At 49.4% G+C, this 15,340-nt stretch overlaps 1 protein-coding gene across 3 annotated transcripts in view; it reads left to right on the top strand.

The window, feature by feature from the left end:
* Positions 1-15,340, top strand: part of LOC140426007 (guanine nucleotide exchange factor VAV3) — a 705,672-nt gene that overhangs the window by 335,491 nt on the left and 354,841 nt on the right. For all 3 annotated transcript variants that reach the window (XM_072510280.1, XM_072510278.1, XM_072510279.1), the window contains exon 9: positions 15,193-15,292. In XM_072510280.1, the coding sequence (XP_072366381.1) occupies positions 15,193-15,292 (100 nt within the window). The remainder of the gene's footprint in view (positions 1-15,192; positions 15,293-15,340) is intronic.

Below are 15,340 nucleotides of genomic sequence, written 5' to 3' on the forward strand. Positions count from 1 at the left end.
CTCTCCATTTCTCGCTCTCCATTTCTCTCTCTCCGCTTCTCTCTCTCCATTTCTCTCTCTCCGTTTCTCTTTCTCCGTTTCTCTCTCCATTTCTCTCTCTCCATTTCTCTCTCTCCATTTCTCTCTCTCCGCTTCTCTCTCCCTCTTTCTCTTCCCCCTTTCTCTCTCTCAGTTTCTCTCTCTGCGCTTCTCTCTCCTCTTTCTCTCCCCCTTTCTCTCCGTTTCTCTCTCTCCATTTCTCTCTCCCCCTTTCTCTCTCTCCGTTTCTCTCTCCCCCATTCTCTCTCTCCATTTCTTTCTCCCCCTTTCTCTCTCTCCATTTCTCTCTCCATTTCTCTCCCTCCGTTTCTCTCTCTCCATTTCTCTCTCCCCCTTTCTCTCTCTCCGTTTCTCTCTCCTCCAATCTCTCTCTCCATTTCTCTCTCTCCGTTTCTCTCTCCTCCTTTCTCTCTGTTTCTCTCTCCCCTTTCTCTCTCCCCCTTTCTCTCACTCCCCTTTCTCTCTCCCCCTTTCTCTCTCCCCCTTTCTCTCTCTCTGTTTCTCTCCCCCCCTTTCTCTCCGTTTCTCTCTCCCCCTTTCTCTCTCTCCGTTTCTCTCTCCCCCTTTCTCTCTCCGTTTCTCTCTCCCCCTTTCTCTCTGTTTCTCTCTCCCCCTTTCTCTCTCTCCGTTTCTCTCTCCCCCTTTCTCTCTCTGTTTCTCTCTCCCCCTTTCTCTCTCTGTTTCTCTCTTCCCCTTTCTCTCTCCATTTCTCTCTCCCCCTTTCTCTCTCTGTTTCTCTCTCCCCCTTTCTCTCTCTGTTTCTCTCTCCCCCTTTCTCTCTCCGTTTCTCTCTCCCCCTTTCTCTCTGTACCTCTCTCCCCCTTTCTCTCTCTCCGTTTCTCTCTCCCCCTTTCTCTCTCTGTGTCTCTCTCCCTCTTTCTCTCTCTGTTTCTCTCTCCCCCTTTCTCTCTCCATTTCTCTCTCCCCCTTTCTCTCTCTGTTTCTCTCTCCCCCTTTCTCTCTCTGTTTCTCTCTCACCCTTTCTCTCTCTGTTTCTCTCTCCCCCTTTCTCTCTCTGTTTCTCTCTCCCCCTTTCTCTCTCCGTTTCTCTCTCTCCATTTCTCTCTCTCGTTTCTCTCTCCATTTCTCTCTCTCCATTTCTCTCTCTCCATTTCTCTCTCTCCGCTTCTCTCTCCCCCTTTCTCTCTCTCAGTTTGTCTCTCCCCTTTCCCTCCCCCTCTCTCTCCGTTTCCCTCTCTGCGCTTCTCTCTCCCCCTTTCTCTCTCACCGTTTCTCTCTCCCCCTTTCTCTCTCTCAGTTTCTCTCTCTGCGCTTCTCTCTCCCCTTTCTCTCCCCCTTTCTCTCCATTTCTCTCTCCGTTTCTCTCTCTCCATTTCTCGCTCTCCGTTTCTCTCTCTCCATTTCTCTCTCCCCCTTTCTCTCTCTCCGTTTCTCTCTCCCCCATTCTCTCTCTCCATTTCTTTCTCCCCTTTTCTCTCTCTCCATTTCTCTCTCCATTTCTCTCTCTCCATTTCTCTCTCTCCGTTTCTCTCTCCCCCATTCTCTCTCTCCGTTTCTCTCTCTCCGTTTCTCTCTCTCCGTTTCTCTCTCTCTGTTTCTCTATCTCCGTTTCTCTCTCCCCCTTTCTCTCTCTCTGTTTCTCTCTCCATTTCTCTCTCTCCGTTTCTCTCTCCCCCTTTCTCTCTCTCTCCAGTTCTCTCTCCATTTCTCGCTCTCCATTTCTCTCTCTCCGCTTCTCTATCTCCATTTCTCTCTCTCCGTTTCTCTTTCTCCGTTTCTCTCTCCATTTCTCTCTCTCCATTTCTCTCTCTCCATTTCTCTCTCTCCGCTTCTCTCTCCCTCTTTCTCTTTCCCCCTTTCTCTCTCGCAGTTTCTCTCTCCCCTTTCCCTCCCCCTTTCTCTCTCTGCGCTTCTCTCTCCCCCTTTCTCTCTCACCGTTTCTCTTCCCCCTTCTCTCTCTCAGTTTCTCTCTCTGCGCTTCTCTCTCCTCTTTCTCTCCCCCTTTCTCTCCGTTTCTCTCTCTCCATTTCTCTCTCCCCCTTTCTCTCTCTCCGTTTCTCTCTCCCCCATTCTCTCTCTCCATTTCTTTCTCCCCCTTTCTCTCTCTCCATTTCTCTCTCCATTTCTCTCCCTCCGTTTCTCTCTCTCCATTTCTCTCTCCCCCTTTCTCTCTCTCCGTTTCTCTCTCCCCCAATCTCTCTCTCCATTTCTCTCTCTCCGTTTCTCTCTCCTCCTTTCTCTCTGTTTCTCTCTCCCCTTTCTCTCTCCCCCTTTCTCTCTCTCCGTTTCTCTCTCCCCCTTTCTCTCTCCCCTTTCTCTCTCTCCGTTTCTCTCTCCCCCTTTCTCTCTCTCCGTTTCTCTTCCCCCTTTCTCTCTCTCAGTTTCTCTCTCTGCGCTTCTCTCTCCTCTTTCTCTCCCCCTTTCTCTCCGTTTCTCTCTCTCCATTTCTCTCTCCCCCTTTCTCTCTCTCCGTTTCTCTCTCCCCCATTCTCTCTCTCCATTTCTTTCTCCCCCTTTCTCTCTCTCCATTTCTCTCTCCATTTCTCTCCCTCCGTTTCTCTCTCTCCATTTCTCTCTCCCCCTTTCTCTCTCTCCGTTTCTCTCTCCCCCAATCTCTCTCTCCATTTCTCTCTCTCCGTTTCTCTCTCCTCCTTTCTCTCTGTTTCTCTCTCCCCTTTCTCTCTCCCCCTTTCTCTCTCTCCGTTTCTCTCTCCCCCTTTCTCTCTCCCCTTTCTCTCTCTCCGTTTCTCTCTCCCCCTTTCTCTCTCTCCGTTTCTCTCTCCCCCTTTCTCTCTGTTTCTCTCTCCCCCTTTCTCTCTCTCCGTTTCTCTCTCCCCCTTTCTCTCTCTGTTTCTCTCTCCCCCTTTCTCTCTCTGTTTCTCTCTCCCCCTTTCTCTCTCCATTTCTCTCTCCCCCTTTCTCTCTCTGTTTCTCTCTCCCCCTTTCTCTCTCTGTTTCTCTCTCCCCCTTTCTCTCTCCGTTTCTCTCTCCCCCTTTCTCTCTGTACCTCTCTCCCCCTTTCTCTCTCTCCGTTTCTCTCTCCCCCTTTCTCTCTCTGTGTCTCTCTCCCTCTTTCTCTCTCTGTTTCTCTCTCCCCCTTTCTCTCTCCATTTCTCTCTCCCCCTTTCTCTCTCTGTTTCTCTCTCCCCCTTTCTCTCTCTGTTTCTCTCTCACCCTTTCTCTCTCTGTTTCTCTCTCCCCCTTTCTCTCTCTGTTTCTCTCTCACCCTTTCTCTCTCCGTTTCTCTCTCCCCCTTTCTCTCTGTTTCTCTCTCCCCCTTTCTCTCTCTCTGTTTCTCTCTCCATTTCTCTCTCTCCATTTCTCTCTCTCCGTTTCTCTCTCCCCCATTCTCTCTCTCCATTTCTCTCTCTCTGTTTCTCTCTCCCCCTTTCTCTCTGTTTCTCTCTCCATTTCTCTCTCTCTGTTTCTTTCTCTCAATTTCTCTCTCCATTTCTCTCTCTCCGTTTCTCTCTCCATTTCTCTCTCTCCGTTTCTCTCTCCCCCATTCTCTCTCTCCATTTCTCTCTCCATTTCTCTCTCTCCGTGTCTCTCTCACCGTTTCTCTCTCTCCGTTTCTCTCTCCCCCATTCTCTCTCCGTTTCTCTCTCTCCATTTCTCTCTCCATTTCTCTCTCTCCATTTTTCTCTCTCCATTTCTCACTCTCCGTTTCTCTCTCCCCCATTCTCTCTCTCCGTTTCTCTCTCCGTTTCTCTCTCCGTTTCTCTCTCCATTTCTCTCTCTCCGTTTCTCTCCCCATTTCTCTCTCTCCATTTCTCTCTCTCCGTTTCTCTCTCTCCGTTTCTCTCTCATCCATTCTCTCTCTCCATTTCTCTCTCCGTTTCTCTCTCTCCATTTCTCTCTCCCCCTTTCTCTCTCTCCAGTTCTCTCTCCATTTCTCGCTATCTATTTCTCTCTCTCCGTTTCTCTCTCTCCATTTCTCTCTCTCGTTTCTCTCTCCATTTCTCTCTCTCCATTTCTCTCTCTCCATTTCTCTCTCTCCGCTTCTCTCTCCCCCTTTCTCTCTCTCAGTTTCTCTCTCCCCTTTCCCTCCCTCTTTCTCTCCGTTTCCCTCTCTTCGCTTCTCTCTCCCCCTTTCTCTCTCTCCGTTTCTCTCTCCCCCTTTCTCTCTCTGTTTCTCTCTCCCCCTTTCTCTCTCTGTTTCTCTCTCCCCCTTTCTCTCTCCATTTCTCTCTCCCCCTTTCTCTCTCTGTTTCTCTCTCCCCCTTTCTCTCTCTGTTTCTCTCTCCCCCTTTCTCTCTCCGTTTCTCTCTCCCCCTTTCTCTCTGTACCTCTCTCCCCCTTTCTCTCTCTCCGTTTCTCTCTCCCCCTTTCTCTCTCTGTGTCTCTCTCCCTCTTTCTCTCTCTGTTTCTCTCTCCCCCTTTCTCTCTCCATTTCTCTCTCCCCCTTTCTCTCTCTGTTTCTCTCTCCCCCTTTCTCTCTCTGTTTCTCTCTCACCCTTTCTCTCTCTGTTTCTCTCTCCCCCTTTCTCTCTCTGTTTCTCTCTCACCCTTTCTCTCTCCGTTTCTCTCTCCCCCTTTCTCTCTGTTTCTCTCTCCCCCTTTCTCTCTCTCTGTTTCTCTCTCCATTTCTCTCTCTCCATTTCTCTCTCTCCGTTTCTCTCTCCCCCATTCTCTCTCTCCATTTCTCTCTCTCTGTTTCTCTCTCCCCCTTTCTCTCTGTTTCTCTCTCCATTTCTCTCTCTCTGTTTCTTTCTCTCAATTTCTCTCTCCATTTCTCTCTCTCCGTTTCTCTCTCCATTTCTCTCTCTCCGTTTCTCTCTCCCCCATTCTCTCTCTCCATTTCTCTCTCCATTTCTCTCTCTCCGTGTCTCTCTCACCGTTTCTCTCTCTCCGTTTCTCTCTCCCCCATTCTCTCTCCGTTTCTCTCTCTCCATTTCTCTCTCCATTTCTCTCTCTCCATTTTTCTCTCTCCATTTCTCACTCTCCGTTTCTCTCTCCCCCATTCTCTCTCTCCGTTTCTCTCTCCGTTTCTCTCTCCGTTTCTCTCTCCATTTCTCTCTCTCCGTTTCTCTCCCCATTTCTCTCTCTCCATTTCTCTTTCTCCGTTTCTCTCTCTCCGTTTCTCTCTCATCCATTCTCTCTCTCCATTTCTCTCTCCGTTTCTCTCTCTCCATTACTCTCTCCCCCTTTCTCTCTCTCCGTTTCTCTCGCTCTCTGTTTCTCTCTCCCCCTTTCTCTCCGTTTCTTTCTCTGTTTCTCTCTCTCCATTTCCTCTCTCCGTTTCTCTCTCCCCCTTTCTCTCACTCCGTTTCTCTCTCCCCCTTTCTCTATCCCCTTTCTCTCTCTTCGTTTCTCTCTCCCTCTTTCTCTCTCCCCTTACTCTCTCCCCCTTTCTCTCTCTCCATTTCTCTCTCCATTTCTCTCTCTCCGTTTCTCTCTCCCCCTTTCTCTCTCTCCGTTTCTCTCTCCCCCTTTCTCTCTCTCCGTTTCTCTCTCGCCCATTCTCTCTCTCCGTTTCTCTCTCCCCCATTCACTCTCCGTTTCTCTCTCTCCATTTCTCTCTCTCCGTTTCTCTCTCCCCCTTCCCTCTCTCCATTTCTCTCTCCATTTCTCTCTCCATTTCTCTCTCTCCATTTCTCTCTCCGTTTCTCTCTCCCCCTTCCCTCTCTCCATTTCTCTCTCCATTTCTCTCTCCATTTCTCTCTCTCCATTTTTCTCTCTCCGTTTCTCTCTCTCCGTTTCTCTCTCCCCCTTTCTCTCCATTTCTCTCCCCCCTTTCTCTCCGTTTCTCTCTCCCCCTTTCTCTCTCTCCATTTCTCTCTCTTCATTTCTCTCTCTCCATTTCTTTGTCTCCGTTTCTCTCTCCCCCTTTCTCTCTCTCTGTTTCTCTCGCCATTTCTCTCTCTCCGTTTCTCTCTCCCCCTTTCTCTCTCCGTTTCTCTCTCCGTTTCTCTCTCCATTTCTCTCTCCGTTTCTCTCTCTCCGATTATATCTCCCCCTTTCCCTCTCTCTGTTTCTCTCTCCATTTCTCTCTCTCCGTTTCTCTCTCTCCGTTTCTCTCTCTCCATTTCTCTCTCCCCCATTCTCTCTCTCCATTTCTCTCTCCATTTCTCTCTCTCCGTGTCTCTCTCACCGTTTCTCTCTCTCCGTTTCTCTCTCCCCCATTCTCTCTCCGTTTCTCTCTCTCCATTTCTCTCTCTCCGTTTCTCTCTCCCCCCTTCTCTCTCTCCATTTCTCTCTCCATTTCTCTCTCTCCGTTTCTCTCTCCCCCTTTCTCTATCCCCTTTCTCTCTCTTCGTTTCTCTCTCCCTCTTTCTCTCTCCCCTTTCTCTCTCCCCCTTTTTCTCTCTCCATTTCTCTCTCCATTTCTCTCTCTCCATTTTTCTCTCTCCGTTTCTCTCTCTCCGTTTCTCTCTCCCGCATTCTCTCTCTCCGTTTCTCTCTCTCCGTTTATCTCTCCCCCTATCTCTCCATTTCTCTCCCCCCTTTCTCTCCGTTTCTCTCTCCCCCTTTCTCTCTCTCCATTTCTCTCTCTTTCATTTCTCTCTCTCCATTTCTTTGTCTCCGTTTCTCTCTCCCCCTTTCTCTCTCTCTGTTTCTCTCGCCATTTCTCTCTCTCCGTTTCTCTCTCCCCCTTTCTCTCTCCATTTCTCTCTCCGTTTCTCTCTCCATTTCTCTCTCCGTTTCTCTCTCTCCGATTCTATCTCCCCCTTTCCCTCTCTCTGTTTCTCTCTCCATTTCTCTCTCTCCCTTTCTCTCTCCCCCTTTCTCTCTCTCCATTTCTCTCTCCATTTCTCTCTCTCCATTTCTCTCTCTCCGTTTCTCTCTCTCTGTTTCTCTCTCCTCCATTCTCTCTCTCCATTTCTCTCTCCGTTTCTCTCTCTCCATTTCTCTCTCCCCCTTTCTCTCTCTCCAGTTCTCTCTCCATTTCTCGCTATCCATTTCTCTCTCTCGGTTTCTCTCTCTCCATTTCTCTCTGTCGTTTCTCTCTCCATTTCTCTCTCTCCATTTCTCTCTCTCCATTTCTCTCTCTCCGCTTCTCTCTCCCCCTTTCTCTCTCTCAGTTTCTCTCTCCCCTTTCCCTCCCTCTATCTCTCCGTTTCCCTCTCTTCGCTTCTCTCTCCCCCTTTCTCTCTCTCCGTTTCTCTCTCCCCCTTTCTCTCTCTCAGTTTCTCTCTCTGCGCTTCTCTCTCCCCTTTCTCTCCCCCTTTCTCTCCATTTCTCTCTCACCCTTTCTCTCTCCCCCTTTCTCTCCGTTTCTCTCTCCGTTTCACTCTCTCCATTTCTCGCTCTCCGTTTCTCTCTCTCCATTTCTCTCTCCCCCTTTATCTCTCTCCGTTTCTCTCTCCCCCATTCTCTCTCTCCATTTCTTTCTCCCCCTTTCTCTCTCTCCATTTCTCTCTCCATTTCTCCCTCTCCATTTCTCTCTCTCCGTTTCTCTATCTCAATTTCTCTCTCCCCCTTTCTCTCTCTCCGTTTCTCTCTCCCCCAATCTCTCTCTCCATTTCTCTCTCTCCGTTTCTCTCTCCTCCTTTCTCTCTCTCCGTTTCTCTCTCAATTACTCTCTCTCCATTACTCTCTCCCCCTTTCTCTCTCTCCGTTTCTCTCGCTCTCTGTTTCTCTCTCCCACTTTCTCTCCGTTTCTTTCTCCGTTTCTCTCTCTCCATTTCTCTCTCTCCATTTCTCTCTCTCCGCTTCTCTCTCCCCCTTTCTCTCTCACAGTTTCTCTCTCCCCTTTCCCTCCCTCTTTCTCTCCGTTTACCTCTCTTCGCTTCTCTCTCCCCCTTTCTCTCTCTCCGTTTCTCTTGCCCCCTTTCTCTCTCTCAGTTTCTCTCTCTGCGCTTCTCTCTCCCCTTTCTCTCCCCCTTTCTCTCCATTTCTCTCTCCCCCTTTCTCTCTCCCCCTTTCTCTCCGTTTCTCTCTCCGTTTCTCTCTCTCCATTTCTCACTCTCCGTTTCTCTCTCTCCATTTCTCTCTCCCCCTTTCTCTCTCTCCGTTTCTCTCTCCCCCATTCTCTCTCTCCATTTCTTTCTCCCCCTTTCTCTCTCTCCATTTCCCTCTCCATTTCTCCCTCTCCATTTCTCTCTCTCCGTTTCTCTATCTCAATTTCTCTCTCCCCCTTTCTCTCTCTCCGTTTCTCTCTCCCCCAATCTCTCTCTCCATTTCTCTCTCTCCGTTTCTCTCTCCTCCTTTCTCTCTCTCTGTTTCTCTCTCCCGTTTCTCTCTCCCCTTTCTCTCTCCCCCTTTCTCTCTCCGTTTCTCTCTCAATTACTCTCTCTCCATTACTCTCTCCCCCTTTCTCTCTCTCCGTTTCTCTCGCTCTCTGTTTCTCTCTCCCCCTTTCTCTCCGTTTCTCTCTCTCCATTTCCTCTCTCCGTTTCTCTCTCCCCCTTTCTCTCACTCCGTTTCTCTCTCCCCCTTTCTCTATCCCCTTTCTCTCTCTTCGTTTCTCTCTCCCTCTTTCTCTCTCCCCTTTCTCTCTCCCCCTTTCTCTCTCTCCATTTCTCTCTCCATTTCTCTCTCTCCGTTTCTCTCTCCCCCTTTCTCTCTCTCCGTTTCTCTCTCCCCCTTTCTCTCTCTCCGTTTCTCTCTCGCCCATTCTCTCTCTCCGTTTCTCTCTCCCCCATTCACTCTCCGTTTCTCTCTCTCCATTTCTCTCTCTCCGTTTCTCTCTCCCCCTTCCCTCTCTCCATTTCTCTCTCCATTTCTCTCTCCATTTCTCTCTCCATTTCTCTCTCTCCATTTTTCTCTCTCCGTTTCTCTCTCTCCGTTTCTCTCTCCCCCATTCTCTCTCTCCGTTTCTCTCTCTCCGTTTATCTCTCCCCCTATCTCTCCATTTCTCTCCCCCCTTTCTCTCCGTTTCTCTCTCCCCCTTTCTCTCTCTCCATTTCTCTCTCTTTCATTTCTCTCTCTCCATTTCTTTGTCTCCGTTTCTCTCTCCCCCTTTCTCTCTCTCTGTTTCTCTCGCCATTTCTCTCTCTCCGTTTCTCTCTCCCCCTTTCTCTTTCCATTTCTCTCTCCGTTTCTCTCTCCATTTCTCTCTCCGTTTCTCTCTCTCCGATTCTATCTCCCCCTTTCCCTCTCTCTGTTTCTCTCTCCATTTCTCTCTCTCCCTTTCTCTCTCCCCCTTTCTCTCTCTCCATTTCTCTCTCCATTTCTCTCTCTCCATTTCTCTCTCTCCGTTTCTCTCTCTCTGTTTCTCTCTCCTCCATTCTCTCTCTCCATTTCTCTCTCCGTTTCTCGCTCTCCATTTCTCTCTCCCCCTTTCTCTCTCTCCAGTTCTCTCTCCATTTCTCGCTATCCATTTCTCTCTCTCGGTTTCTCTCTCTCCATTTCTCTCTGTCGTTTCTCTCTCCATTTCTCTCTCTCCATTTCTCTCTCTCCATTTCTCTCTCTCCGCTTCTCTCTCCCCCTTTCTCTCTCTCAGTTTCTCTCTCCCCTTTCCCTCCCTCTATCTCTCCGTTTCCCTCTCTTCGCTTCTCTCTCCCCCTTTCTCTCTCTCCGTTTCTCTCTCCCCCTTTCTCTCTCTCAGTTTCTCTCTCTGCGCTTCTCTCTCCCCTTTCTCTCCCCCTTTCTCTCCATTTCTCTCTCACCCTTTCTCTCTCCCCCTTTCTCTCCGTTTCTCTCTCCGTTTCTCTCTCTCCATTTCTCGCTCTCCGTTTCTCTCTCTCCATTTCTCTCTCCCCCTTTATCTCTCTCCGTTTCTCTCTCCCCCATTCTCTCTCTCCATTTCTTTCTCCCCCTTTCTCTCTCTCCATTTCTCTCTCCATTTCTCCCTCTCCATTTCTCTCTCTCCGTTTCTCTATCTCAATTTCTCTCTCCCCCTTTCTCTCTCTCCGTTTCTCTCTCCCCCAATCTCTCTCTCCATTTCTCTCTCTCCGTTTCTCTCTCCTCCTTTCTCTCTCTCCGTTTCTCTCTCAATTACTCTCTCTCCATTACTCTCTCCCCCTTTCTCTCTCTCCGTTTCTCTCGCTCTCTGTTTCTCTCTCCCACTTTCTCTCCGTTTCTTTCTCCGTTTCTCTCTCTCCATTTCCTCTCTCCGTTTCTCTCTCCCCCTTTCTCTCACTCCGTTTCTCTCTCCCCCTTCTCTATCCCCTTTCTCTCTCTTCGTTTCTCTCTCCCTCTTTCTCTCTCCCCTTTCTCTCTCCCCCTTTCTCTCTCTCCATTTCTCTCTCCATTTCTCTCTCTCCGTTTCTCTCTCCCCCTTTCTCTCTCTCCGTTTCTCTCTCCCCCTTTCTCTCTCTCCGTTTCTCTCTCGCCCATTCTCTCTCTCCGTTTCTCTCTCCCCCATTCACTCTCCGTTTCTCTCTCTCCATTTCTCTCTCTCCGTTTCTCTCTCCCCATTCCCTCTCTCCATTTCTCTCTCCATTTCTCTCTCCATTTCTCTCTCCATTTCTCTCTCTCCATTTTTCTCTCTCCGTTTCTCTCTCTCCGTTTCTCTCTCCCCCATTCTCTCTCTCCGTTTCTCTCTCTCCGTTTCTCTCTCCCCCTTTCTCTCTCTCCATTTCTCTCTCTTTCATTTCTCTCTCTCCATTTCTTTGTCTCCGTTTCTCTCTCCCCCTTTCTCTCTCTCTGTTTCTCTCGCCATTTCTCTCTCTCCGTTTCTCTCTCCCCCTTTCTCTTTCCATTTCTCTCTCCGTTTCTCTCTCCATTTCTCTCTCCGTTTCTCTCTCTCCGATTCTATCTCCCCCTTTCCCTCTCTCTGTTTCTCTCTCCATTTCTCTCTCTCCCTTTCTCTCTCCCCCTTTCTCTCTCTCCATTTCTCTCTCCATTTCTCTCTCTCCATTTCTCTCTCTCCGTTTCTCTCTCTCTGTTTCTCTCTCCTCCATTCTCTCTCTCCATTTCTCTCTCCGTTTCTCTCTCTCCATTTCTCTCTCCCCCTTTCTCTCTCTCCAGTTCTCTCTCCATTTCTCGCTATCCATTTCTCTCTCTCGGTTTCTCTCTCTCCATTTCTCTCTGTCGTTTCTCTCTCCATTTCTCTCTCTCCATTTCTCTCTCTCCATTTCTCTCTCTCCGCTTCTCTCTCCCCCTTTCTCTCTCTCAGTTTCTCTCTCCCCTTTCCCTCCCTCTATCTCTCCGTTTCCCTCTCTTCGCTTCTCTCTCCCCCTTTCTCTCTCTCCGTTTCTCTCTCCCCCTTTCTCTCTCTCAGTTTCTCTCTCTGCGCTTCTCTCTACCCTTTCTCTCCCCCTTTCTCTCCATTTCTCTCTCACCCTTTCTCTCTCCCCCTTTCTCTCCGTTTCTCTCTCCGTTTCTCTCTCTCCATTTCTCGCTCTCCGTTTCTCTCTCTCCATTTCTCTCTCCCCCTTTATCTCTCTCCGTTTCTCTCTCCCCCATTCTCTCTCTCCATTTCTTTCTCCCCCTTTCTCTCTCTCCATTTCTCTCTCCATTTCTCCCTCTCCATTTCTCTCTCTCCGTTTCTCTATCTCAATTTCTCTCTCCCCCTTTCTCTCTCTCCGTTTCTCTCTCCCCCAATCTCTCTCTCCATTTCTCTCTCTCCGTTTCTCTCTCCTCCTTTCTCTCTCTCCGTTTCTCTCTCAATTACTCTCTCTCCATTACTCTCTCCCCCTTTCTCTCTCTCCGTTTCTCTCGCTCTCTGTTTCTCTCTCCCACTTTCTCTCCGTTTCTTTCTCCGTTTCTCTCTCTCCATTTCCTCTCTCCGTTTCTCTCTCCCCCTTTCTCTCACTCCGTTTCTCTCTCCCCCTTCTCTATCCCCTTTCTCTCTCTTCGTTTCTCTCTCCCTCTTTCTCTCTCCCCTTTCTCTCTCCCCCTTTCTCTCTCTCCATTTCTCTCTCCATTTCTCTCTCTCCGTTTCTCTCTCCCCCTTTCTCTCTCTCCGTTTCTCTCTCCCCCTTTCTCTCTCTCCGTTTCTCTCTCGCCCATTCTCTCTCTCCGTTTCTCTCTCCCCCATTCACTCTCCGTTTCTCTCTCTCCATTTCTCTCTCTCCGTTTCTCTCTCCCCATTCCCTCTCTCCATTTCTCTCTCCATTTCTCTCTCCATTTCTCTCTCCATTTCTCTCTCTCCATTTTTCTCTCTCCGTTTCTCTCTCTCCGTTTCTCTCTCCCCCATTCTCTCTCTCCGTTTCTCTCTCTCCGTTTCTCTCTCCCCCTTTCTCTCCATTTCTCTCCCCCCTTTCTCTCCGTTTCTCTCTCCCCCTTTCTCTCTCTCCATTTCTCTCTCTTTCATTTCTCTCTCTCCATTTCTTTGTCTCCGTTTCTCTCTCCCCCTTTCTCTCTCTCTGTTTCTCTCGCCATTTCTCTCTCTCCGTTTCTCTCTCCCCCTTTCTCTCTCCATTTCTCTCTCCGTTTCCCTCTCTCCGATTCTATCTCCCCCTTTCCCTCTCTCTGTTTCGCTCTCCATTTCTCTCTCTCCCTTTCTCTCTCCCCCTTTCTCTCTCTCCATTTCTCTCTCCATTTCTCTCTCTCCATTTCTCTCTCTCCGTTTCTCTCTCTCTGTTTCTCTCTCCTCCATTCTCTCTCTCCATTTCTCTCTCCGTTTCTCTCTCTCCATTTCTCTCTCCCCCTTTCTCTCTCTCCAGTTCTCTCTCCATTTCTCTCTCTCCGTTTCTCTCTCCCCCTTTCTCTCTCCATTTCTCTCTCCGTTTCTCTCTCCATTTCTCTCTCCGTTTCTCTCTCTCCGATTCTATCTCCCCCTTTCCCTCTCTCTGTTTCTCTCTCCATTTCTCTCTCTCCCTTTCTCTCTCCCCCTTTCTCTCTCTCGTTTCTCTCTCCATTTCTCTCTCTCCATTTCTCTCTCTCCATTTCTCTCTCTCCGCTTCTCTCTCCCCCTTTCTCTCTCTCAGTTTGTCTCTCCCCTTTCCCTCCCCCTTTCTCTCCGTTTCCCTCTCTGCGCTTCTCTCTCCCCCTTTCTCTCTCACCGTTTCTCTCTCCCCCTTTCTCTCTCTCAGTTTCTCTCTCTGCGCTTCTCTCTCCCCTTTCTCTCCCCCTGTCTCTCCATTTCTCTCTCCGTTTCTCTCTCTCCATTTCTCGCTCTCCGTTTCTCTCTCTCCATTTCTCTCTCCCCCTTTCTCTCTCTCCGTTTCTCTCTCCCCCATTCTCTCTCTCCATTTCTTTCTCCCCTTTTCTCTCTCTCCATTTCTCTCTCCATTTCTCTCTCTCCATTTCTCTCTCTCCGTTTCTCTCTCCCCCATTCTCTCTCTCCGTTTCTCTCTCTCCGTTTCTCTCTCTCCGTTTCTCTCTCTCTGTTTCTCTCTCTCCGTTTCTCTCTCCCCCTTTCTCTCTCTCTGTTTCTCTCTCCATTTCTCTCTCTCCGTTTCTCTCACCCCCTTTCTCTCTCTGTCCAGTTCTCTCTCCATTTCTCGCTCTCCATTTCTCTCTCTCCGCTTCTCTCTCTCAATTTCTCTCTCTCCGTTTCTCTCTCTCCGTTCCTCTCTCCATTTCTCTCTCTCCATTTCTCTCTCTCCTTTTCTCTCTCTCCGCTTCTCTCTCCCTCTTTCTCTTTCCCCCTTTCTCTCTCGCAGTTTCTCTCTCCCCTTTCCCTCCCCCTTTCTCTCTCTGCGCTTCTCTCTCCCCCTTTCTCTCTCTCCGTTTCTCTTCCCCCTTTCTCTCTCTCAGTTTCTCTCTCTGCGCTTCTCTCTCCTCTTTCTCTCCCCCTTTCTCTCCGTTTCTCTCTCTCCATTTCTCTCTCCCCCTTTCTCTCTCTCCGTTTCTCTCTCCCCCATTCTCTCTCTCCATTTCTTTCTCCCCCTTTCTCTCTCTCCATTTCTCTCTCCATTTCTCTCCCTCCGTTTCTCTCTCTCCATTTCTCTCTCCCCCTTTCTCTCTCTCCGTTTCTCTCTCCCCCAATCTCTCTCTCCATTTCTCTCTCTCCGTTTCTCTCTCCTCCTTTCTCTCTGTTTCTCTCTCCCCTTTCTCTCTCCCCCTTTCTCTCTCTCCGTTTCTCTCTCCCCCTTTCTCTCTCCCCTTTCTCTCTCTCCGTTTCTCTCTCCCCCTTTCTCTCTCTCCGTTTCTCTTCCCCCTTTCTCTCTCTCAGTTTCTCTCTCTGCGCTTCTCTCTCCTCTTTCTCTCCCCCTTTCTCTCCGTTTCTCTCTCTCCATTTCTCTCTCCCCCTTTCTCTCTCTCCGTTTCTCTCTCCCCCATTCTCTCTCTCCATTTCTTTCTCCCCCTTTCTCTCTCTCCATTTCTCTCTCCATTTCTCTCCCTCCGTTTCTCTCTCTCCATTTCTCTCTCCCCCTTTCTCTCTCTCCGTTTCTCTCTCCCCCAATCTCTCTCTCCATTTCTCTCTCTCCGTTTCTCTCTCCTCCTTTCTCTCTGTTTCTCTCTCCCCTTTCTCTCTCCCCCTTTCTCTCACTCCCCTTTCTCTCTCCCCCTTTCTCTCTCCCCTTTCTCTCTCACCGTTTCTCTCTCCCCCTTTCTCTCTCCGTTTCTCTCTCCCCCTTTCTCTCTGTTTCTCTCTCCCCCTTTCTCTCTCCCCTTTCTCTCTCTCCGTTTCTCTCTCCCCCTTTCTCTCTCTCCGTTTCTCTTCCCCCTTTCTCTCTCTCAGTTTCTCTCTCTGCGCTTCTCTCTCCTCTTTCTCTCCCCCTTTCTCTCCGTTTCTCTCTCTCCATTTCTCTCTCCCCCTTTCTCTCTCTCCGTTTCTCTCTCCCCCATTCTCTCTCTCCATTTCTTTCTCCCCCTTTCTCTCTCTCCATTTCTCTCTCCATTTCTCTCCCTCCGTTTCTCTCTCTCCATTTCTCTCTCCCCCTTTCTCTCTCTCCGTTTCTCTCTCCCCCAATCTCTCTCTCCATTTCTCTCTCTCCGTTTCTCTCTCCTCCTTTCTCTCTGTTTCTCTCTCCCCTTTCTCTCTCCCCCTTTCTCTCACTCCCCTTTCTCTCTCCCCCTTTCTCTCTCCCCTTTCTCTCTCACCGTTTCTCTCTCCCCCTTTCTCTCTCCGTTTCTCTCTCCCCCTTTCTCTCTGTTTCTCTCTCCCCCTTTCTCTCTCTCCGTTTCTCTCTCCCCCTTTCTCTCTCTGTTTCTCTCTCCCCCTTTCTCTCTCTCCGTTTCTCTCTCCCCCTTTCTCTCTGTTTCTCTCTCCCCCTTTCTCTCTCTGTTTCTCTCTCCCCCTTTCTCTCTCTGTTTCTCTCTCACCCTTTCTCTCTCTGTTTCTCTCTCCCCCTTTCTCTCTGTTTCTCTCTCCCCCTTTCTCTCTGTTTCTCTCTCCCCCTTTCTCTCTGTTTCTCTCTCCCCCTCTCCCTCTTACCCGTGCTTTCACTCATTCTGCCATTCTATCTGCAGGTTGTTGATTTATGGCGATTACTGCAGTCAAGTGGAGACTGCAATCAAGTGTTTGGATGATATCAGTAAATCAAGACAAGACCTGCGGATGATGTTGGAGGTAATGAATCTTTCACTTTCATTTATTATCTTCAAGTTAAAGCTGTTT

The sequence above is a fragment of the Scyliorhinus torazame genome, chromosome 7, assembly GCF_047496885.1.
Source record: "Scyliorhinus torazame isolate Kashiwa2021f chromosome 7, sScyTor2.1, whole genome shotgun sequence".
Classification (NCBI taxonomy): Eukaryota; Metazoa; Chordata; class Chondrichthyes; order Carcharhiniformes; family Scyliorhinidae; genus Scyliorhinus; species Scyliorhinus torazame.